This window comes from Prionailurus bengalensis, chromosome F2 (assembly GCF_016509475.1).
Source record: "Prionailurus bengalensis isolate Pbe53 chromosome F2, Fcat_Pben_1.1_paternal_pri, whole genome shotgun sequence".
Lineage (NCBI taxonomy): Eukaryota > Metazoa > Chordata > Mammalia > Carnivora > Felidae > Prionailurus > Prionailurus bengalensis.
Window position 1 is genome coordinate 45,362,101 of NC_057353.1, and position 25,811 is coordinate 45,387,911.

Here is a 25,811-nt window from a genome sequence, read left to right on the forward strand (position 1 = left end):
GTTCCTTTGTTTGAGGAAGGTGTTGCTGGGAATCTGTGTTTGAGTTCAGTGTTAATTAGGAAATTTGGCATTAGTGGGCTCATGGTAATTGACGTGGTGTGTAAAGGCTAAGAGAACAGATACTCATCTTTTTGCCTCCTTGAAACAAAAACTGAAGCAGCCATTTTCCTGCTTTAGCTCAGAATAACACTAGAATAAATGCTTTAAGCTTTAATGGAGGCTAGGCCCTTCAAGATAAAAAAAAAAAAGCCAATATTTATTTATCAGCAAACATAGAGGATAGGTAACCCACCCTACAGGGCTCAACATCACGTTGCTCAACTGCCCTGTTCTTTATAATACCACAGTTTGAACCTCAAGAACATAGAGTTGGGGTTTTTAATACCCCTGGAGATAGAGGTTTTTAATTCCCTTTGTTCCAGAGCTATGATTATTTTCATCTGCTTTTGTGACAAATACTGTCTTGAACAGAATGTCTTAAAACTGGTAAGACTTAGTTGGGATGCTACCTCCACTTGAGTGGCAGCAGCCTGATTGTCAGCTTCAGTTCTTGGATCTGGAACGTGCTTTCATGGAATATTTTGAACTGAAAAGAAATCCTTTTCATCATCTATTACAATCTTCTCATTTCAAAGATGAAAAGACTGAGTCCGGGAGAGTTCAAATTACTTAACCTAAGACCACACAGTAAATATCAGTGCTTCAGTGTGATCCTCCCTTTCTTGATTCAGGGCTCCTTCAACTGTACCACACTACTTAAAAGTTATTATTACTATTATTTTAATTTATGTATGATAAAATATACAAAACAGAAAGTTTACCATTTTAACCATTTTTAAGTGTACAATTCAGTGGCATTAAGTATATTCACATTGTTGTACTACTGTCACCACCTTTCATTTACATAAATTTTATCTTTTGTACCCATTGAAACAGTAAATTCCCATTACTCCTTACTTTTAGTCCCTGATAACTTTTTACTTTCTCTCTGTATGAATTTGACTATTCTGGGTACTTAATGTAAGTTAAATCATTAAATATTTGTCCTTTTGTGTCTGACTTGTGTCACTTAGCATGAAGTTTTCAAGATTCATCCATGCTGTAGCATATGTCAGAAATTTTTCTTTCCTCCCCCTCTTCCTCCCTCGTGTCCTCCCTAACTTGCTCCTTCCTTCTCTCTCTCCTTTCATCCCTCTCTCCCTTTTCTTCTAAATTCATTCCATTTTAAGGTTGAAAAATTCCAATGTATGTATATACTTTATTTATTCATCCATCAGTGGACATCTGGGTTATTTGCACCTTTTAGCTATTGCCAAGTGGTGCTTTCAACGTGGGTGTACAAATGTTTGAGTTCCTGTCTTCACTTCTTTTGAATATATACCTAGAGGTAGAATTGCTGGATCATATGGTAATTGTATATTTAATTTCATGACAAACTACCATTTTGTTTTTCACGGTGGCTGTCCCATTTTACATTTCCACCAACAATGCACAAGTGTTCCAATGTCTTTACATCTTTACCAACACTCATTATTTTAGGTTTTTTGATAATAGTCATCCTAAAGAACATAAAATGGTGTTTCATAGTAGTTTTGATTTACATTTCTCTAACAACTAGTGATATTAAGCATCCTTTCAATTTCTTATTGACCACTTGCATATCTTCTTTGGAGGAATATATATTCAAATTTATTGCTGCTATTCAGATTATTTTTGTTGTTGAGGTGTAGGTGCTTCTTAGGAATTCTCTATACTAAATTTTTATTATGTATATGATTTGCAAGTTTTTTTCTCCAATTCTATGGGGAAACATTGCTTTTTAATGTTAAGACTCTATCTTAATCTAACTCCCAAACCAGAAACTTAGTTTACCTCTTCTATAAATCTTGTGCTTTTTGTCTTAAAACATTATCATTTACATTTGACACAGTTTTTTGTAAAAACTGGTATAGCTTGAGCAAGTAAAAAGTGATCAAATGCATATTTGGAATAATTCTTACTTTGGGGAGGAGGAAAAAGGTAAACTTGTTAGAATTCTTTGTGTTTACAAGTTTATCTTCACAGTAGTTTTTGCTTTTACCGTTTACAGAGATCGCTAACTTAGATTGGTTTTTCTGCAGAAAGATTTTATAACTTTCTACATTGTGGGGAGATCTTTTCCCGCTTAATTTCTTCTCTTACAAAAAAAAAAAAAAAACCAAACAAACATGTTTTAGGGACGCCTGGGTGGCTCAGGTGGTTAAGCATCTGACTTTGGCTCAGGTCATGATTTCATGGTTTGTGGGTTGGTGTCCCGCATTGGACTCTGCACTAACAGTGTGGAGCCTGCTTTGCCTCTCCCCTGTTCATGCTCTCTCTCCTTCTCTCTCAAAATAAACAAACTTTATATGAGAAAAAACAACAACACGTTTTAAAGATACTTATCTGTCTTCAAAACTTACAGGGCTTGACCGTCTATAGACTGATGTTATAGACCACTTTAATAATACTAAATAGAATGAAAATTAAAGCAAATGCACAACTGATTAAATCAAAATGATTTTCATCGGATTAAAGCAAATGCACAACTGATTAAATCAAAATGCTTTTCATCCAGGATGGGCTTCAGGAGGATGTAGGTCTCAGAACCAGTAGGAAGATTGGGATATTAGTACCTATTTTAAAACGAACTTGTAAATATCTCCTGGTTCTCACATATCTGGGCTGATACATATATGTGTGTGTATGTGTATATATATTTGTGTGTGTGTGTGTGTGTGTGTGTGTATGTTGTGCGTGTATATATGTCATGTCAAATTCATAAGGATAGGCTTCATCACTTTTTTAAAAATAAGCAATTGTGCTTATTAATGGAAAACAGGAGTGTTTTTAAAACTACAATAATATTAAGGGAATTCAAAATTATTTTTGTGAGCATTATTCATTAAAGAGATACTATCATAGGCCTAGTGCTCGCACTTGTTCGATTTGAAATCTAAGAGAATACTGAAATATAGCTCTTTCAGTAAGTTAATTCAGCCAAAGCACTTAGAGTTCTGATTATGAGATTATTTCTCTAATGGTGGATGTTAACATTAATTTCAACAATCTGGTGAGTATATTTTAACAAATCCAAGCAGATAAAACACTGTTCTGTGTATGGTCACAGAGCTAGACACTTCAGGGTAGACTGAGATTCCTATAAATCCAGCATTGTTTATCTGTGTCAGATCCTCCTGAAAGGGACATGCATTGCTTGTGCAGGTTTCCGCTTTAAAGGCAGATAAATCAGTATGATTCATTCATCAAAATAAGATTCAAACTCATCAAAATGTGTTAATGCCTGCTGAAATTGTGCCTCTACACAATGGCTCTACCATTCTTAAGATTTTCTAGGTCTTTTAAAGAAGCTTAAGGCAGTTGAGAATGAGAATTACAGCAATCGTTATTTGTCTTAGGCTCAATTCATGCATCCATTTCACATCCAAACTTGAATTTCCTTAGAAAATGCTCTTTTTTGTTGTTCTGAAGCTTTAGATTGGGCACTTAAGAATCTACTGTCTTTTGAGACAGGGTGTTAAGTCCAAATTTTACTGCCTTACAAGAAACAAAATATGCATTTTTTATTTGATTAGTCTTCACATTTACAGAGAGTTAAGCATGATCATAATGAAAATATCTTATCCTGGTAAATTTCTCCATGATATCATATGGTAAATTTGATTTGGGAAATACATAGTGCAAATTGTTCTTGTTTCAGCTTTCTCTTTTGATTTGGATAACTTGTTGAAATAGCTTCCCCCTTCCCTCCACCCTGCTTTTGTATTACAGTTAACTCCCTTTGTAAGCTCAGTTTCAATCAAACTTCTTAAAGCAAGTGGCTAGGTCTTATTAGTACTATCTACTAAGGTGGAATAATTTTATTTGAGCTGTATTCTCAGGTCAGGTATATAACAGTGTGGACCACATGCCAGATGGCTCTGTGCATGATGTAACTTAAGTCTTTTATAGGATTCTGTGTTTTGTGACTTGGGATATACTTGCATGGTCTTGTTAATGTAACCACCTTCCCATTATTAAGCATTTCCTTGCATATTTCTTAGAACTTTTCTTTGTTTTGCTCATATTTTTTGGTTTTGTCCTTTATTAACTTTTTCATGATTCTTTTATATGCTTATCTGTCTGGGTGATTAAAACAGGGAAGGATGACAAGAAAAGACAGCGTGCATATGTTCTTGTTTTGTGAACAGTGTTCCGCATTCAGTTGCAATTTTTATTCTTAAAACTCCATTGAGTTTGTCCACTGTTTGTTTGCCTTTTTGCACACTTGATACTGTTCTATGTTCATTCATTCAGGTCTATTTTACAGATAAGTGACAAATGTCCAGTATGTGCCAGACACTCTCTGCAAGGCCTTAGCTATGGAGATACACCAATAAACAAAATTGGCGAAATGCCTGCCTTTATGGCAGTAGAAAATACACATTCTATAAGTTAAGGGAATATTAAAATGAGAAAAATTGGTTTAAGAGGCAGTGTATATTGTCTTTTATAATCTAATTTCATAAAATTGACCTTTTTACTGTCTTAAGTCTTGTAAGGAGATGTTTACATAGGTTTTTTTTTTTTTTAACATTTATTTACTTTTGAGAGACAGAGACAGAGCACAAGCGGGGGAGGAGCAGAGAGAGGAGACAGAATCCAAAGCAGGATCCAGGCTCTGAGCTGTCGGCACAGAGCCCGAGGCAGGCTTGCACTCACAAACCATGACCTGAAGTTGGATGCCTAACTGACTGAGCCACCCAGTCACCCTAGGTTTTTTTCTTTTTTTCTTTTTCTTTTTTTAATTTTAATTCCAATATAGTTAACATTTGGTGTTATATTAGTTTCAGGCATATACGTAGTTTTTGATTGCATAATATTTTTGAATTAGTCTATATTTTTCTGTCTAATTTTGTTAATGATTCATATTTGAACTGAAAACCATTTAATTAGTGGTGGATTGGGAGACCTGGGTGGCTCAGTCAGTTAAGCGTCTGACTTCTGCTCAGGTCATGATCTCACAGTTCATGGGTTTGAACCCTGTGTCAGGCTGGTTCTGTGCTGACAGCCCAGTGCCTGGATCCTGCTTCAGGTTCTGTGTGTCCTTCGCTCTCTGCCCCTCCCCAAGCAGTGCTCAGTTTTTCTCTGTCTCTAAAATATTCTAAACTATTTTACTCCTTTCATACATATCTTTGTCTTATTAATGCATATACATACAGTGAATAGTGTATACAGTGAATAGTTTTAGATCTATGTGGATTAAGACCCAAGGTTAGTCCCCAGTACCGTTAGTGAGGGAGTGTCTTTAAAAGTTGGCATTAGTTTGCATTATAAGGAAGGCATCTTCCATAGGAGTAGGCTTGCTAACTTGTATTTTCTTTAATAAACAGATTTGTTCGGGTGTACTTTACATAGCGTAAATTCACTCATTTCAGGTATGTAAATACAGTGATTTCTAGCACCTTAATTGAGTTATGCAGCTGTTAACCATGAATCAGTTTTAGAACATTTTCACCCTCCCAATAAGTTTGCATGCTCATTTACAGTTAATCCCCAGCTCCAGCCACAGGTAACCACTTTCTTTATAAATTTATTTTTTATGGCATGTGAATAGAATCATACAAAATGTGGTATCCTGTATCTGGCTTCTTTCACTTAGATAATGTTTTTGAGATTCATCTTTGACATAGCCAGTAGCTAATTTGTTTTTCATTCTACATCTGTATGTGGCTTTCCTTAACCGAGTAAAATATATTCAGGCTTGCAAATAACTATCCATACCCTTATTCAGAAATGTTTAAATTCCAGAGTTGTATGTATGGCTTTCAAACCTGGTTACAGTTGTTGCTACAACTATGACTTGGGATGTTCTGAGAATGTCCTTTGTGTCATTTGCCCCTTCTTCAACATCAAATACATAAAAGCTTTTGCATAATTTTTGTGATAATTGCTTTAAAACTTATTTAAATGTAGAATTTAACTCCTATCAGGGAGATGAATAGCTGGCACTGGGTCTTTTATTAATAGAATTTAAGTCTTTGGTAAGTTAATTCATTTTGAAATTGCCTAGTCTTGTTATTATAGGACTTTATAATTTTCGCATCTTGATTGGTTTTATTCTTTATAATTGCCTTAATGGTCCAGGACCTAGCATATAATTGATTTTTAATAAATGTTAATTAAAATGAACCCAAGTAGAATTTAATAATTCTATAAACATTTTTAGATCAGCTAACATAAACTTTGAAGACATTAGAAAAAAGTACAAGTATACTAGGTCATAATAATGTTTAAGGAAGAAAAGGTAGGTATATTTTCTTTTTGTTCATCTTCAATTTTTTAAATAAATGATTAGCTTTAATATTGTAAAGCTAATATTCTAGCTTCTGAAGAGAAACATAAGTTAAATGAGCCATTCTTGAGTATCTTAAATTTTTTATCCTAATAAGTGCAAATATTCAGATATGAGTGCTCTTGGAGTTTCTGTTTCTAGAGATTAGTCATTTAGTCTCATGATGATCTTTATTTTTTGGGGGAGGAATAATATTTGAAGGTGAATACTTAATTTTTCATACTTAATTTCTCAAAATATTCTTTTATAGAATCCCTATGAGTAATGAAAAAAATCACAAAAGTATTTACAGGTCTGGCTACACCTGAAAATACTAGGTAGAACTGTACCAAGCTTTCATATTACTTTAGAGTTGTGTAGGATGTAGTTTATAAAGTGCCCTGTAATGGATTATTACATGAAGTATACCACTATTCTCATTAACATAGTTCTCATATTAAAACTAGAGTATAATTTAAATATAGCAAAATTCAACAATTTTATGTGTACAACTCAATGATTTGTGACAGATATATATACTCATGTGGCTGCCAAACTTCTTTCTGGTCCCACTGCAGTTAGTCCCTTTCTCTTTTCCTGGAGTGCGTCAACTTTTGGTGAGAACAGTTGGCTCATAATAAGGGGTAATGCCGGTGTCGATTCAGGGGTTGACTGGTTAGCATGTTAGCTGGTAGACTCACTATTCCTTGCTTTGTTGTTCCATCCTTCACCCAAACTCATCAGACAACTGATTCTTTTCAGTAGGGCTTGTGGGATTTCTCTAGGCCACTGTGTGGCCAGAGACTGAGTCTCATAGCATTTTCAGTTGCATAAGAAAATATTTTGTAAATAGATTTTATATATACGCATTCACATATTTTGAGTTCATTGAGTGAAATCAATGAAGGTAGTGTTTTTTTAAAGCATAGTTTAAGAGAGTAATAAAAGAAAAATAGAAACCTAATTTTAACATGTGAGATATCATAGGACTCTAAAGTATTTTAAGTGACAACAAGCACAGTAGTCTAAATCTTTAACAAGATTAAAACTTTTTAAAAACTTATTTTACTGTTCTCTGTATTTCATTTAATTTATTTACAGCCTTGTATTTGTATCAGGGTGAAAAATTGACCTAAATTGCATTTGCAGTCTCAACTACCAGTTTGTTCGTATCAGAAAGAATAGTTTTATTGTGTAAATCCCTGTATTTATTTATGTTTCTTTTGGAGAGTTGGGAAGTAGAGAATAGACATAAATCTAGGCTTTACCGATTATGACTGTTTTCCCTCCAAAGAGGTCATTGATTTTTCTGTGAATTTATCTTGATTGAATGATTTTTAATAACACATCTTAAAGTGAAAAAATACTACCTCCTAAGTAATCTTTATAGGAGTAATAGTCTAGAATCTTTAATAAATAACATGATTGTTATTTAAATTGCTATTACACTTAATAAATAACATGAACATGTTTTCATCAGATGTTCTGTTGTCTCTCTTAGTACTAACTTTTAGGCCTCTGCTTATGCTGTTTTGGGATTTATTTTGGTTAATTTCAACACTTTGCAACATTTTAGCTATAATTTTCAATTATGAAATTGTAAATCTTGTCATTGTATTAATGATTTTTTATTTTACTATATAAAGTACATTTACTTAGAATATTAATGCATTCTTGTTTGAAAAAAATTCCCTTGAAAGAACAGTTTTTATAATTTAACAGTCCTCTCAGGCTTTATTTTTTGTCATGTTTTGATTCTGATCTTATAATGTGTTTAAATGACCAATTGAAAAATACCTACTTTAAGTTTTTAGAGTGTATGTGTATGGGATTAAAAAGACATGAAAAAACACTACTATAGGTAAATAACATCTGTCTTTATATCAGTTAGATGTTTCTCTTTGATTTTTTTTAAGTGCATGAAGAGCATGCAACACATGTTAACAACCAGAGAGTGTTGGTCCAATGAGAACAGGAGGTTTTCTTTGATTTTCCTGGTGGAAAACTTGATATTTTCCACATGGAATTTTATGATCAGTTGGGTGTGAAGTTGTATGGGCAAATAGGATTCGTCTCTTTCTCTTGTTAAAAGTTTTAAACTTAGTAAAATTGTTTAGTGATACCCAAATGAACATTTAAAATTCATTCTTAGATTATTGACTTTAAATTTGATTTTTGGATATTGGGGAATATTATTACAAGACCTACATACATCTCTTTCTATGAGAAGAATTATGCTAGTTTTTCCCCAGTATTTGGTTTTGTCTATGTACAACAGCAGGAGAATATTATCCTGTGACAGCATTTTATTCTAGTGACAGTATCTTTGAAATACGTCTGTGTTTCATTATTTTTTGGGAACTGAAATGTAAGAGTATATTCAAAAGAATTCTAAGTTATTAATATATTAAGAGGGAAATGGCGTGGTTAGAAATAACTAAATTTAGCTTAAGTTTTTTTTATCATTGCTTCTAAATTTCTTAACTATGTTTGATTTAATCTCTTTTTAATATATTAATTTGAAATTTAGGAGCAAATAATCATTGGAGATCCCCATATCCAAAATATCATACAGTGCATACTTAGAGGCAGGAGGTAATCTCTAAGAAAAGCATCATAATACTCTTCTATAGCACTTGTACTTTATTAATTCCACTATATACAGGGATTTATTTGAACCTCATTATAAACAAGTCATGTGTTCTCGATTTTATAAGATGTGGAAATGAAAGATTACAGAGGGTGATATGGTAGGCCTAGAGAGATCTGGTTCTAGACATTTTTTAATTAGTTGGTGATGGAACCCTCAATAGTAAGTTGGTAACTATTAGCAAGTTCTCAATAATAACTTTGTGTTCTTTATTATTTATAACTTTAAAAAATATTGCCAGTTTCCTCGATGAATCTGTTAATACTTAGCTTTTTTCAAGTTTCAACTGATTAATGACTCATTTATTTGTTTTAGAAATAATATTTTGGCACCTATCATGTGAAAACTTGTGTTGTAGGCCCTGGAGTCTCATTATGAATAAGACACAGGCTTTCCTCCTTTCTTATCTAAGTATCTAGAGAGATGTTCTATTTTTTTTTTTAATGTTTCAAGTTTTTATTTAAATTCTAGTTAACATATAGTGTAATTTGGTTTCAGGAGTAGAGTTTAGTGATTCATCACTTACGTACAACACATGTACACTGAGCACGCAGTGCTGATCCCTACAGGTGTCCTCCTTAATACCCATTACCCATTTAGCCCATCTTTCCCACCGTCCTCCAGTCCAGCAACCCTCAGTTTGTTCTCTGTATTTAAGAGTCTCTTACGGTTTGCCTCCCTCTCTGTTTTTTTTTTTCTTTCTCCTACGTTCGTCTTTAATGTTTGTTAAATTCTATTTATGAGTGAAATTGTACGGGATTTATCTTTTTCTGACTGACTTATTTCGCTTAGCATAATACACTCTAGTCCCATCCATGTTGTTGCAAATGGCAAGATTTCATTCTTTTTGATGGTTGAGTAATATGCCATTGTATATGTATACACCACATCTTCTTTATCCATGTGTCTGTTGATGGACATTTGGGCTCTTTCCATAATTGGGCTGATGTTGATAATGCTCCTATAAAAATCAGGGTGCATGTGCTGCCCCTTTGAATCCGTATTTTTATCCTTTGGGTAGTGTAGTTGCTGGGTCATAGTGTAGTTCAATTTTTAACTTTTTGCGGAACTTTCATACTGTTTTCCACAGTGGCTGCACAAGTTGGCATTCCCACCAACAGGGTAAGACAGTTACCCTTTTGCCACATCCTCACAACCTGTTTCCTGTGTTGTTAATTTTTGCCAGACAGGTGTGAGGTGCTATCTCATTGTAGTTTTGATTTTTATTTCCCTGATGATGAATGATGTTGAGCATCTTTTCTAACTCTTACATCGGTAGCTGGGTTTGTTTGATTGGCTTGCTTCTGGAAGATATATCTAATTATGTCCTTCTCCTGCCTAAAATACTTCTTCTAGCTTTTACAGTAAAGATTAAAATCTTTAAAACATTCTGTGAAACCCTCCATGATCTGACCCTGTCTTGGCTGTCCATCTGAATGTCTTCCTCTTTAGTCCCTCAACACTTTTTGCCTTTTTCACTTGGTTGTCTTTCAGCCAGGTCTTTCATCATATTTTTCCACTAGTCAATTGCCTAAACAACTTTTACTTACCCCATAGATACTAGAAATTGACACTTGGTCTGACTAGGACACATTCCCCTAATATATTCCTTCATGTGATATTGTTTCTGTTTTTCACTGCACTTTTCATAGAAGTAATTTTACACTGGTTCATGTGATTATTTAATAGTTCTCCTTTCTTTTTGCTTAACCTCCGTAAGGACCATTTCTTTTTCTATGGAGGATATTTATCCTCAAAACCTTGAATCCGTTGTAGGCACAAGTAAATATTTATTGACATGCAGCTGGTAATTTTTTCAGTGATTTCTTTGTTTTTTTGGTTGTCTGATTGATGAGGTTTTAGATTGTATGTGGTTTTGACAGCCAAGTCTGTCTCCTATTTACTTACATAATATGTGTAAAATGTGCTCTTGGCCCAAGGAAAAAGCCAGTGACTTTAGTTACTGAACTTGAACTAAAATGTTCGTGATTTTTGTAATCAGAATTCTCAAGGTTATATTTGAGTGTTAGTATTACATACATAAAGTATGTTCTATAAACACATTTCCTTTCTCTTTTTTCCTGAGTAGTTGAATATTTTTCCTTAAGTAGGTGAATTATTTATATTGATTAACCTAAGAGATGATGAGAATATGAAGGGATATTTTGCCCCTTTTGTGTTTTGCTCATTTGCTACCACCCATGGTTCATTGTACAGTTTTGGACATTGCATATTAATCAGAAGTTGATTATATTTTTATTTGAGTGATATAAAAGTTTTACTCCTTTTTCTCTGTTATCTAATATTTAAATTGAAATAATATTTCAGAAATTTGAAAAATAGTGAATTATTTTCATAACATAATGATATAGTTTGCATTTTAGAGTTGTGTGCAAATGCTACACTCGTGATTAAAAAATATACTGGTGGGGATGTGGTGAAAGGGGTATTCTGATACCCTGCTGATGAATGTGAAACTATATTCAAACCGTTATCAGGCATGAATTAAAAAGATCAACGTAAAAGTGTCTGTACTAATGTAGAAAGAGCTTGATTTCTAAGAATGTTGTTTAATTAAAAAAGCAGGCTATAGACCTTCCATGTCCATTAAAATTTAAATGTGTATGAATGCATAAAATCAGTAGAGGTCTATAGTTGTGTGTGCTAAACTTTAAGTAGTTATCAGGGGTTTGGGTGGGACCAGGGGGAGCAAAGAGGGGCTTTAAGCTTTCATTTTACCTATCACTTAATTAAAAAAATTTTTCTTCATCGAGTATTGATGTATTGTGCAAGTTAAAGAGTCGTATACAGAACTAAATACAAATTTCTTAACTTTTTAAACTGCTTTATTTCTGAGTTAGTGAGGTTTTATACTCATTTTATTTTGGAAAAAGTGATCTAATCTTATTTTACTTTGCAGGATATGAGTAATAACAAAAATACATTTTTGGAACCAGTTTGTAGGTTCAAGCTTTGCATTTGGGGACTCTATATAAATCTTTAGATCCAGCTGTTGCTGAGGATATTCTTTCAATTGCTATGAGGTGTGTTGATTTTAAGAGAATGGATGGCTGTTCCTCAAGTGTGTGTATGGCAAAAATTTTGGTTATGAACATGAATGGATTGTTTAAGTTAATTCCTTTGCATCGAGTAGTAAAAACTACTTCCACATTTTCTATTTAAAATTCCAAAGGAAGAATTTTCTTTAAAGAAATGCCCTATTGGTCCAGAAATTTCATCAGGTCTGTATTATGATTTGTCAGTAGATGGCACAAGCAGAGTCTTTTAAAGTGTTTGTTAATTAGGGCATATTCATTTTCAATCTTTGCTACTACACAGTCAAGACCTACTTGTTTCTATTTCCCTAAATTTACCCTGGAGTTTGTCCAAGTTGAGTTTTAATGAGTTGTTTATTCCACTAGTTACATTAGGATTTATTTTTCCCTAGAGGGTAATGTTTGAATCGATAGTTTTTAAACCTATTCTGTAAAGTGAACATATGTTTAGACTAGGACTTCTGGATATGTGAAATAAGCATTTGTTAAATAATTTTATTTTCACCAACTTAAGTGTTAAACAGTTGGTTTAGTGAGTTTTCAAAAAGCTAGTTAAGTCCAGAAGTTGTTAGATATTTTTAGTATGAACTTGATTGAACTGTTTTTTTTGAAGAAATTAAATAAATGCATAGTGGCCTAAATCACAAGGAAAATTCTGTTTTATTGTTGATATTCATTACATTTTAATGAGTCTCCCAAATAGCTTAAATAAAGTTTTAAAAGATACTGATCTGTAATTAAATTTCTGAAGCAAATATGGTATGATGTTATGCTTAGCTGAATTGGGTCTGATGAAGTGGATACATGGGTATTTATTATTTTTTTTATATTTGTTATTAAAAATATTTCAATATTTACCAAAACAAAATAGAATGAAACCTCTTTTCTTTGATAGTGTTACACTAACAGGGGCATTGTATAACCTACCATCTTTTGCTAAATTATTCCTAAATAGTTTATTTTAGTTCAGATGCTACTAGAGTACTTAACAGAAGCATAATAAAATTTACTTTTATTTGTGGCCCTCTACAGCTGGAAAATAAAACCACAAAGACATGTACGACATGTATGAGATAGTTTGTTTATTATCGAATTCTGGCTTTTGTACAACGTGCATTCTTTCCTTTGATGTCAAATTAAATTGAGTCTGAAGGAGAGAATTGCCTCCTACCCTTGGGCAAGACTAAATGTAGGATAAATTAATCAATTTGATTTTGTGTATGTTTAAGTTTTTATTCAAGTCTATGTTACCCATTTGGGAACCATTTTATGTAACATATGATGGTTTGAAAGTTAGAGTACCATATACAGTAGCTGAATTTGTTAAGAAATAGTAAAGTCTCACTTGTAAAAAGAATCCCACTTCATTTTTTCCTTACAAACAGTTACTGCTGTAGTTATAAGAATATGGCTCTTGTTACACCATAGGACTTTCCATAGAGTATCTAACTGAAGATCGAGTGGTTAGATTAATAGTATATTTTTATATCGTAGGTGTTCCAAATATTTTTTTCTTTTTTTTTTTTCTTTTTTTAAAAAAAATTTTTTTTTTCAATGTTTATTTATTTTTGGGACAGAGAGAGACAGAGCATGAACGGGGGAGGGGCAGAGAGAGAGGGAGACACAGAATCGGAAACAGGCTCCAGGCTCTGAGCCATCAGCCCAGAGCCCGACGCGGGGCTCGAACTCAAGGACCGTGAGATCGTGATCTGGCTGAAGTCGGACGCTTAACCGACTGCGCCACCCAGGCGCCCCCAAATATTTTTTTCTTTAGTATCACTACCAGTAAACTTTTTTTGGTAAGGAATTTTGAGAACATCATGTTTTTAAATGCTTATATAAAATAAAATGATTTATAAAATGGCTGCAGTGTTAGGAAAGCAAAAGTAACTGTAATGGCATTATAAATTTGTGCCTTGGATCCGTTTTGTTTTTCCATCTGTCTCTTTTGATCTTTGCTGTTTTACCTGTTTGGTTTAAAGAATCTTTTGTTCAGTGCATATTTGTTTTCTGGTCTGTTCATTCCATTCCTTGGGTTTTCCGGTAAAATGGGTTTTCTGGTAAAATGTGACCAGGATTGTGTGGCTTGAAGGGTAAATCTAGGTAGAGTCACATATTGCCATTACGTACTTGAAAATTGTATGGATAAGGTGATAGATGTCTTAATGTGAAACTATTTATTTAAATTGCCTGACATGCTAATTAAAAGAGCTGGGTCACTTTCTTTTTGTTGTTTTGATATTTTTGAGTGAGAGAAAGCAATATTTACTTAGACCACTGTTCCTAGGAACAGAGTTCTGACCACTTGAGAAAAATTTTTTTTTGTTTTAATGAGATGAAATCCACATAATACAATACATTTTAATTATTTTTAGCTGTACAATTCTTTTGTTTTTAGTAGTTTCACGTCATCTTGTAGTCATTGTCACTAATTGCAGAACATTTTCTGAATTCAAAAAAAAAACCCTATCTTCATGATTTTGGACATTTCATATGAACACAAACATACAATATGTGGCATTTTCTGCTTGGCTGTTCTCATTTAGCATGCTTTCCAGGTTCATCCATGTTGTAGCATTTACTGGTACTCCATTCCATGTAATGGTCAAATAATCTTGTGTGTGCACATATATATCATATTTTGTTTATCCATTCCTGATTTGGATTGTTGGGTTGGGTCATTCACACTTTTGGGCTACTGAGAATAATGCTGCTGTGAACAACGTATGTATGAGTTTTTATATGAACATGGTTTCCATGCTCATGGGCATATATGTAGCAATATAATTGCTGGGTCATATAGTAACTCTATATTTACTTTTTTGATGAACTGATGGATTGTTTTGCACAGTTGCTTAACTGTTTTCCACTCCTACCTCCTTTGTATGATGGTTACAGTTCCTCTCCTTGCCAACACTTGTTATTTTCCATTTTTATTTTCCTTTTATTATAGCTATCCTAGTGGGTGTGAAGTGGCAGCTCACTATAGTTTTGATTTTCATTTCCCCAATGATGTTGAATATCTTTTAATGTGCATATGGCTATTTGTGTCATCTTTTTTGGAGAAATGTCTCTTCATGTTCTAGTTCATTTTTAAATTTCATTTATATCTTTTTGTTGAGTAGTGAGAGTTCTTTCCATATTCTGTACAATAGCCTATTATTACCTATGTGGTTTTCAAACATTGCCTTTATTATCTTTTTTCCACTTTCTGAATAGTAGCCTTTGAGACACAACATTTTAAAATTCTGATGAATTCCAGTTTATCTCTTTTTCCTTTTGTTGCTTTTCTTTTGGTACGATATTTATGGAACTAAGATCATGGAGATTTACAGCTATGTTTCTAAGAGTTTTATAGTTTTATCTCGGTATCTCAAATGTATAGGGCTATTATGCTAAATCTTATATTCCTCTAGTGGTGAGTTGTGCACACACATTGTTTTTACTAGACTGCAATAGGCAGATTCGGGAGGATAACAAAAAGTAGGAGAGATTCTGGAGAAGTCCTGCTACCTCCACATTACTTTGCCTATGTAAATGCCCATAGGATTTTTTATCTTTCTGGTATAATTTTATAGGATAATGATCATTCCTAATCAGTATTTTCTGTGACTTATTGTATGCTTGGTATGTAGATTTGTCTTTATTTTAGGCAAGATGTCTTTTGTTAGATATTGCTGTATACTGTTTCTTTTGGTTTGCTTTTTTCTCCAGGAACACTTGATTAGGTATATATATTGTAGATTGACCTTTTCTGTAATTTATCTCCATGTCTTTTCTAAAATAATTTTATTATTAAAAATACATTTTTGTTTGATTTTGTGAATGTTTCTATCCTGTTTCTGACTGGGTTTTGAGTTATGTTTTCTTTGTTTAACTTCCAAGTATTTGAGCATGTTACAAATACCTTTCTTTTATTAAAAGTTTATAGTGTAATTCCATAGTGATCAGCATATATAATCTGTATGATTGCATTCCTTTTAATTTTATTGAGGCTTGTTCTTGTGGACTAAATGTCCTTGATGAATGTATATTTTGCTGTTGTTGGGAGGGTGTGTCCTGTTAAGTTGGTTAGTCCAAGTTGATCAGTTGTACTGTTCATCTTTTTTACCTTTAGTGACTTTTTCTTTCTACTTTTTCTAGTACTTACTGAAGAGAGGAGTGTTGAATCTCCAGTTTTTGGATTTGTGTATTTCTGTTTTCAGTTTTATCTTTCAAAAAATTCAAATGTAGTTGACCTACAATATTACATTTGTTTCAATTTTACACCATAGTTATTTGACATTTATATACAGTTGACACTTGAACATGACTGGTTTGAACTGCTCAGGTCCAATAGTACACGGATTGTTTTTGATAAATACAGTATAGTCCTGTAAATGTATTTTATTCCTTATTATTTTTTAATAACACTTTTTAAAGCTTACTTTATTATAAGAGTATAGTATATAATATACAAAATATGTGTTAATCAACTGTTGATGTTAATGGTAAGGCTTAAGGTCAATAGTAGGCTATTAATAGTTAAGACTTTGGAGAGTCAAAAGTTGTTGTATGTGAATTTTTGACTGCATAGGGGTCAGTCCCTATGTATGTGAATTTTTGACTGCATAGGGGTCAGCCCCTGTGTTGTTCAAGGGTCAACTGTACATTGTGAAATGATCAATATGATAAGCCTAGCTAGCATCTGGCATCATACAAAGTTTTTACAGTCTTACTGACTGTATTCCCTATGCTCTGTTTTACATCACTGTGACTTTATTTTATAACTAGAAGTTTGTACCTCTTAATCCACTTCATCTGTTTTGCCCTTCCCACCTCTCCACCCTCCCTCCTCTGGCAACCAACAGTTTGTTCCCTGTATTTATGAGTCTGCTTCTGTTTCATTTGTTCAGTTGTTTTTAAGCTCCACATTTTTGTGAAATCACATGGTATTTATCTATCTCTGTCTGACTGACTTCACTTGGTATAACACCCTGAAGGACCATCCATGTTGCCACAAATGGCAAGATTACATTTTTTTTTATGTCCGAGTAGTAATCCATTTTTTGTGTGTGTGAGACATCTTCTTTATCCGTTCATTGATTGATGGTCACTGAGGTTGCATATCTTGGCTATTGTAAATAATGGTGGAATGAACACGAGGGTGCATATATCTTTTATAATTAGTGTTTTTGTTTTCTTTGGGTATATACCCAGGAATGGAATTGCTGGATCTTACTGTAGTTTTGTTTTTAATTTTTTGAAGAACCTCCATACTGTTTGTTTTCCATAGTAGCTATACCACTTTACATTCCCATCAATAGTGCAGGAGGGTTATTTTTTTCCCACATCAGTGCCAAAACTTGTCCTCTTCTTCTTTCTTTTTCTTCTTTCTTCTTCTTCTTTCTTCTTCTTCTTTCTTCTTCTTCTTCTTCTTCTTTCTTCTTCTTCTTCTTCTTCTTCTTCTTCTTCTTCTTCTTCTTCTTCTTCTTCTTCTTCTAATAACAGTATTTGACAGGTATGAGGTGGTATCTCATTGTGGTTTTGATTTGCATTCCCTGACGATTGATGATGTTGAGCACCTTTTCATGTTTCTGTTGGCCATCTGTAGGTTTTCTTTGGAAAAATGTTTATTCATGTCCTCTGCCCAGTTTTTAATTGCATTGTTTGTGTTTTTGGTGTTGAGTTGTATAAGTTCTGTATATATTTTGGATTCTAACCCTTTTTTTGATCTGACATTTGCAAGTGTCCCATTCATTTGGTTGCCATTTTGTTTTGTTGATTGTTTCCTTCTCTGTGCAAAAGCTTTTTATGTAATGCAGTCCCAATAGTTTATTTTTGCTATTGTTTCCCTTGCCAGAGAATATCTATCTAGAAAAATGTTTCTATGGCCAGTGTCAAAGAAATTTCTGCCTATGTTCTCTTGTAGGGTTTTCATGGTTTCGGGTCTCACGTTTAGATCTTTAATCCATTTTGAATTTATTTTTGTGTATGGTATAAATAGGTGGCCCGGTCTTAATCTTTTGAATGTAGCTGTCCAGTTTTCCCAACACCATTTATTGAAGAGACTGTCTTTTCTCCATAGTATGTTCTTGCCTTTTTCATTATAGATTAGTTGACCATATAATTGCGGGTTTGTTTCTGGGCTTTCTTTTCTATTCCATTGATTTACGTGTCTATTTTTTGTGCCATTACCATATTCTTTTGATTACTGTGGCTTTGTAGTATAGTTTGAAATAAGGGAATGTGATTACCTCTAACTTTGTTCTTCTTTCTCGAAAAATGCTTTGACTATTTTTTTTTTTGTGGTTCCATACCAATTTTACGATTATTTCTCTTCATTCTGTGAAAAATACCATTGGTATTTTGATAGGGATTGCATTGAATATGTAGATTGCTTTGGGTAGTATGAACGTTTTAACAATATTAATCCCTTAAGGATTCAACAATATATAATTTATACATATTAACAGCATATGTCAATAGAATTATTTCTTCCATCAGAATGGTGTATCTTTCCATTTATTTCTGTCATTTTTATTTTCTTTCATCAGTGTCTTAGGGTTTTTAGAGTACAGGTTTTTACTTTTTTGGTTAAATTTATTCTTAGGAATTTTATTATTTTTGATGTAATTATAAATGGTATGTTCTTAGTTTCTCACTATTTCATTATTAGTGTACAGAAATGCAACAGATTTCTGTGTATTAACTTTATATTGTACAAGTTCATTGAATTCATTTATTAAAAATTTTTTTTTCTGGTAGAGTCCTTTGGATTTTCTGTATATTCATGTCATCTATAAATGGTTTTACTTCTTCTATACCCAGCTGGATACTTCAAAACAAATTTTTTTTGTGTGGTTGCTGTGGCTAGAATTTTCAATACTGTGTTGAATAAAAGTGGCAAGAGTGGGTTCCTATGTCTTGTTCTGATCTTAGAAAAAAAGCTTTCAACTTTTCACCATTGTATATGATGTTAGCTGTGGGATTGTCATATATGGCCTTTGTTATGTAGAAGTATGTTCCCTCTATACACACTTTATTCATTTTCATCAGAAGTGTATGTTGAATGTTGTCACCTTTTTTTTCCTGCATCTGTTGAGATGATTGTATGATTTTTATCCTTAATTTTATTAACATGGTGTATCATGTCCATTTAAGTTGTCGATTTTCAACCATCTTTGCGTTCCTGAAAGGAATCCTACTTGATCATGGTATATGATCCTTTTAATGTATTGTTGAATTTGGTTTCCTTATATTTTATTGAGGACTTTTCCACCTATGGTTGTAAGGTTTATTGGTCTGCAGTTTTCTTTTTTGTAGTGTCTTTGGTTTTGGTATCGGAAATACTGGCATTGTAAAAGGAGTTTCTGTTGGTTTGTTTGTACCAACTAAACTTGTGTTTTTTTATCCTCTGCCTGTCTTTAAGATTTTCTCTTTAACCCTGGTTTTCAGCAATTTGATTGTAATGTACCTTTGGTATGATTTTAAGTGTCTTCTGCTTGGGGTTTGTTGTTTTCTTAAAAGTTTGGCCATTATTGCCTTAAATATTTTTTTGTTCCGCTTCTCTCAATTCTCCCCTCTATTTTGGGACTTGCAATTACACCTGTTGGATGTTGCCTGACCATGTCCCAAAGCTCATGAAGGCTTTTCCTAATTACTTGAGACCTTTTTCTTTGATCCTTGATCTCCTGGAACCTTCCTAAGAAAATTATGAAATGCATCTCAAAATTGTCAGGGAAGCAAGAGGAAGGAAAGCATTTATCCATTCATTTCCAGGCTTTCCATACATGAATACAAAATAATACCCATGGGAGTCTCTCACTGTTCAGTCGCTTTAAGCAATGACTGTAAAAATCTGAATTAATTGGTCTTTATAGCAGGGGTTGGAATAAGAGGTAGGATTGATGGGCCTCTGAGGTTTTATACAAGAGATGCCCAATACTCTAGGTGGATACTGTTGGGAAGATGATAAAGGGTAGAGGTTTATGGGGTTGAGGAAAGTGTAGGGTGGCTGAGTCTACTATGGTAGCATCCTAATTTTTTTCTTTCTCTTGGTTTTTATTTTTTCTACTTGCATATTTCATTAACTTTATCATCTTGTTGTTCACAGACATATTAAGCATTTTCTAACTTTGAAGCTTTGTTATTTGGAAAATTTAATTATACAAGGTACCTCATTCAAAGAAAGAACCAGACGACTAAGACATCAGTGAATTAGATATTCCCAGACAGAGATTCTAAAAAAATTTTTCTGTGTTATTGTCAAATAATCTGGGTATAATGTAAAATTTTCATAAATACTTATGAGAGGAGGTATAGAATAGAGTTCTCTGGATTAGAATCCCTGGATTTAATTTTTGGATTTTTACTTAATAGTTTTATAATATTTGATTCAATGGGTTAATAGATATAAGACATTTAGAACAATGCAGGACTGGTAGTAAATTTTCTTAGATGTTAACTAGTATTTTCATTGTTACTTTTGAAGATTGTCTTGGTTGAAAACTTGTAATTGAACAGTGTGTGTGTGTGTGTGTGTGTGTGCGCGCGCGTGTGTGTGTGTGTGTATGAATGTGTATGTATGGACATTATTTTAGTTTGTATTTTTATTTTTTATTGTAAGAGGTTCTGAAATAGTGAAATTTAAAGTCTGAAATTGTAGGGGCACCTGGGTGACTCAGTCGGTTAAGTGGCTTTCGCTTAGGTCATGATCTCATGGTTCGTGAGTTCGAGCCCCATGTTAGGCTCTGTGCTGACAGCTCAGAGCCTGGAGCCTGCTTTGGATTCTGTGTCCCCTTCTCTCTCTCTGCCTCTTTCCTGCTCGCACTCTTTGTCTCAAAATAAATAAACAGTCAAAAAATTTTTTTAAAGTATGAAATTGTATATCTATTTGATTTAATTATAATTTAAAATATTTTTGATATATACTTTTTTTTTTTTGGCTTACAATCTAGGTCATTTCATATGTTGTTATTTGTAAATGCTCTTTACTGTATTGTTCTCTTTTCTTATGTAGGACCAAAAGATCTCAGATTGCTATAACTGAAGGTATATTTGAACTTCCAAATCTCACAATTCAAGCTACAAGAGCACAGACACTTCTGCTGCAAGCAATATATCAAAGTTGGTCTCATATTGGAAATGTCAACTCTTTATCAGTGAATGAAGCTTTGATGAATGAAGTTTTCCAAACTATAGGTAAGAGCACGATCTTGGCAAGTTTATGGAAAATTCTTATGAGAGGTTACTAATATTTTATTATTCAAATCCATAAGTATAGCCTGCTGAAATTAAATTGTGTCGTGTATTTCTGTGTAAGTGGATATTTATAGCTCCAAAAAAATTTCAGGATATGAGGTAAGCTGTTCAGTTTTATTCCCTGCAACCAATTTCTGGATATATTTTACAGTTTCAAGAGATTATTTTTTTTACCAGCATCTTGCACAATTAATCCTTTGGCCTCACGTGGATAACTTCTGAGGGGATCAATATAATGTGTATGTTTGAAATGATAGCCAGTATGTTTGGTTAGTAAATTGGAATAAAGTTATTGATCATGATACTTTAAAACATGGTAAGCAAATTATCTTTTTTGTGTACTCTTACACCTTGAATGAATGAGTTAACTACTAAAAATAAAAAATCTGCTTTGATGCCAGGATAGGAGATACTATCTTTATCTTGTCACTTACTTTACAGGCAAACAAAAAAACTTACAAAAGGTTTGCTTTTTGTAGTTGTCTCTGTTTAAAATAATCTTGTTAGTTTTGTCAGTAACACTAAAGTAGTTTTGAAAGAAGGATATATTTTTATTAAATGTAATCATCATAAATAATAACCTGTTAATTTTCTACTTCATTTGTCTATGAGAATAAGACATTGGCTTTTTTGTTCTTATGATGCTTTTGAACATTTTAATTTGAGATCTTACTATGGGGAAATATAAGTTCTAAAAAGAAAAAAGGCATAAGTAGAACCCTGCCCTTTTTTTTTTTTACAGTGTTTATTTCTGTGTGTGTGTGTGTGTGTGTGTGTGTGTGTGTGTGTGTGTGTGTGTGTGAGAGAGAGAGAGAGAGAGAGAGAGAGAGAGAGAGAGAGAGAGAGAGGCAGGCAGGGAAAGCACAAGCGGGGGAGGGGCAAAGAGAGAGGGAGACTCAGAATCAGAAGCAGGCTCCAGGCTCTGAGCTGTCAGCACAGAGCTTGACACAGGGCTCGACTTAAGAATGGTGAGATCATGACCAGAGCCGAAGTCAGATGTGTAACCAACTGAGCCACGCGGGCGCCCCTGAGCCCTTCTTTTGACATGCCTAGTGACTAATGTAAAATTTTATATAGTTGTTTTGTGTCAGGTTTTATGATTTTGTAAAGAATGACAAGGCAAATGTTTCATTAGCCTAGAGTTGTTAACTTAGATCTTATGAAAGGCCTTTAAATTCTCTGAATCCTCTGAAATAGTATGCAAGTTTTAGTGTGTGTATGAACACATACACCTCCTCCCACACACATAAACATATTTGTAATCTCTTTTTAAATTGATTCTTTTATTAAATGTAGTGACTCTATCCCTCAGTCTTTTGATTTAAATCCATTTTTTCTTACATTAACATAGTTACAATTAACTTTCCTTTGTTTCACATTTGCTTGTACTTCCTCCTTCATTCTTTTACTTAAAACTTGTTTGTCTTTATGCTTTCGGTACATGTCTTGGAAACAGCATATAGCTAGATATTTTAAATGAAGTTTTATAGTCTGTATTATAGCTAGTGAATTTAATCAATTTAGGTTGGTTTGATTGTTTTGTGACTGGTTTTATCGTCTTATTTTTTGTCTCCTTTTGTACTGTTTTAACTATGCTTTTTAAAAGATTGCTATTTTATTTTCCTGTTTCTCCTTGATTAGAATTTGTATGTTGCTGTTGAATTATTGGCTTAAACAATAACTGCTGCTTGGGGAAAAAACTCTTTGTCATTACCTTTAAAAAGTTAAATGTGGAGTTACCACATGACCCAGCAATTTTACTTGTAGGTATACACACAAGATTATGTGTCCACCAAAATCTTGTATATGAATGTTCATAGCATTATTTTCTTTTGCATTTAAAAGTGCTTATTTTAAAAAGATTTATATATTTAAGGTATTCATATTGTTGTTTTGATATATGGTGAAACGATTACTGTAGTCAAGATAATTAATCTATATATTTCCTCACAGTTACTATTTTTTTTTTTAATGTGGTGTGAATACACAAAATCTATCCTAGCAGATTTCCAGGATACAGTGTTAGTTATGGTCATCTGCTGTATATCATATTGCTAGGTCTTATTGATTCTACATGACTGTAATTTTGTATCCTATGACCAACATCTCTCATTTCCTCCACTTTCCTTCCCCTGGTAACCACTGTTACTTCTGTCTTTGTGTGTATGAATTAAACTTTTTTTAGATCCCACATATAAAGGAGGTAAAAAAGCATTATTCTTTATAGCCAAAATGTGGAAACAACACAGATATCTATTAACTGATGAATGGATAAGCAAAGATGTTTTATCTCTGTACAATGGAATATTTTCAAACATGTAAAGGAAGTACTGAAACATGCTATAATATGGATGAACCTTAAAGTATCATGCTAAGCAGAGGAAGCCAGATGCAAAAAGTCACATATTATGATTCCATTTTTATGAAATGCTTACAATAGGCAAATCCAGAGAGACAGAAAGATTAATGGTTGCCAGAGTCTGGGAAAAAGGAGGAATGGGGAGTAACTGCTATTAGACATGAATTGGTTTTTGTTTTTGTTTTAGCTTTTTTTTTTTTTTTTGGTGATAAAATGTTCTGGAATTAGATAGTGGTGATACTTTTACACTTGTGAATATGCTGAATTGCCCTTAATTGTATACATTAAAAGGGTGATATTATATTAATTTATCTCATTAAAAACATTTTAAATTGTTGAATATTAGGTAGACTACATTTTTATGTGCTATGGTCTGAATGTCTTTGTGCTTCCCAAATTCATCTGTTGAAATTCTTATGCTCAATGTGATGGTATTAGGTGATGGGGCCTTTGGAAGGTTATTAGATCATGAGAGTGGAGTCCTCTTGAATGAAATTAATGTTTTTATAAAAGAGGCCTCAGAGAGCTCCCTTGCACTTTCTATCCTGTGAGGACACACCAAGAAGTTGTCGGTCTGCTACCCAGAGGCCTACCGTGAGGCCTTAATTGGCAGACATTTATCACAGTCTGAAGTTATCAATTTCATTTATTTATTAAATTTCTTTTTCCTGAGGTGTTCACTCCAGTTTTTTTTTGGGTTAAGTAGCTTAAGTTGCCTGAAAATTCATACTAATAAGCAGGTGATAGTGTTAATTACTTCTGTAATTTCCCTTGTCTCTAACCAAACTAATTAGTATTTCCATTTTTGATTTTATCAAATGGATTGTGCTATGATAAAACATCTTATATAAAATTTCTTGGCCTCCCTGTTTGGGTCAGTTGGTTAAGTGTCCAACTTCGGCTCAGGTCATGATCTCACTGACAGCTCAGAGCCTGGAACCCACTTCGGATTCTGTATCTCTGTATCTCTCTGCCCCTTTCTGCTCATGCTCTGTCTGTCTGTCTGTCTCTCTCCTTCAAAAATAAATAAACATTAAAATATTGAAAACAATTCCCTATCTTGGAAATATTTTGTTCTAACAGTAGTGGCACAGATAGTACAAAATGGATCAGACAAGTAACTACAGGTTAAGTGATTCATAACCTGCTTTTTTGTCATTGAGAAACCTAAAATTAGCGTAACCAATTTTTATAGATTAGGGAAAGTCAGGAAAATGGAATGATGTTTGGAGGTTTCTTCTCATTGCCCAGGAATTGTATTTTTTTTTATCAAATTAAGCAGCAGTAATTGATAATAGATGATTTAAAATGATCAACTAAAGTATTTTTAAAAGGCCCCATTTCCAAATGGCCAGCTTTCTTACATTTTTTTGCTCTCCCCAGGGTCTTACTCTGTTTATTATATTCTTCTCTTTTTCTTTCTTTTTTTTAAATTTAAATTTTAGTTAACATACAGTGCAATATTGGTTTCAGAGTAGAATTCAATGATTCGTCACTTATATACAACACCCAGTGTTCATCACAAGTGCCCTCCTTAGTACCCATCTCCCATCTAGGCCATCTCCCACCCACCTTCCTTCATCACCCCTCAGTTTGTTCTCTAAGGGTCTCTTGAGGTTTATTTCCCTCTCCTTTTTTACCCGCTTCCCATATGTTCATTTGCTTTGTTTCTTAAATTCCACATGAGTGAAATCATAGGGTATTTGTCTTTCTCTGATTGACTTATTTCGCTTAACGTGATACACTCTAGCTCCATTCACATCATTGCAAATGGCAAGATTTCATTCTTTTTGATGGCTAAATAATATTCCTGTGTGTGTGTGTGTGTGTGTGTGTGTATACACATGTATATCTCACATCTTTGTCCATCAGCAGTTGATGGACATTTGGTCTCTCTCCATAGTTTGGCTATTTACAATGCTACTGTAAACATTGGGGTGCATGTACTCCTTCAAATCTGTATTTTTGTATCCTTGGGTAAATAGTAGAGCAATTTTTGGGTCATAGGGCAGTTCTATTTTAGATTTTTGAGGGACCTCCATACTGTTTTCCAGAGTGGCTCCACCAGTTTGCATTCCCACCAACAGTGCAAGGGGGTTCCCCTTTCTCCATATCCTCCCTAACACCTGTCGTTTATGTTGTTAATTTCAG

The 25,811-nt window shown here is 33.4% G+C and overlaps 1 protein-coding gene across 1 annotated transcript in view; it reads left to right on the forward strand.

Annotated features, from left to right (window-relative positions):
- Window positions 1-25,811, forward strand: part of VPS13B (vacuolar protein sorting 13 homolog B) — an 828,197-nt gene that overhangs the window by 142,884 nt on the left and 659,502 nt on the right. The window contains 1 exon segment of the mRNA XM_043601463.1: window positions 21,060-21,241. Within this exon segment, the coding sequence (XP_043457398.1) occupies window positions 21,060-21,241 (182 nt within the window).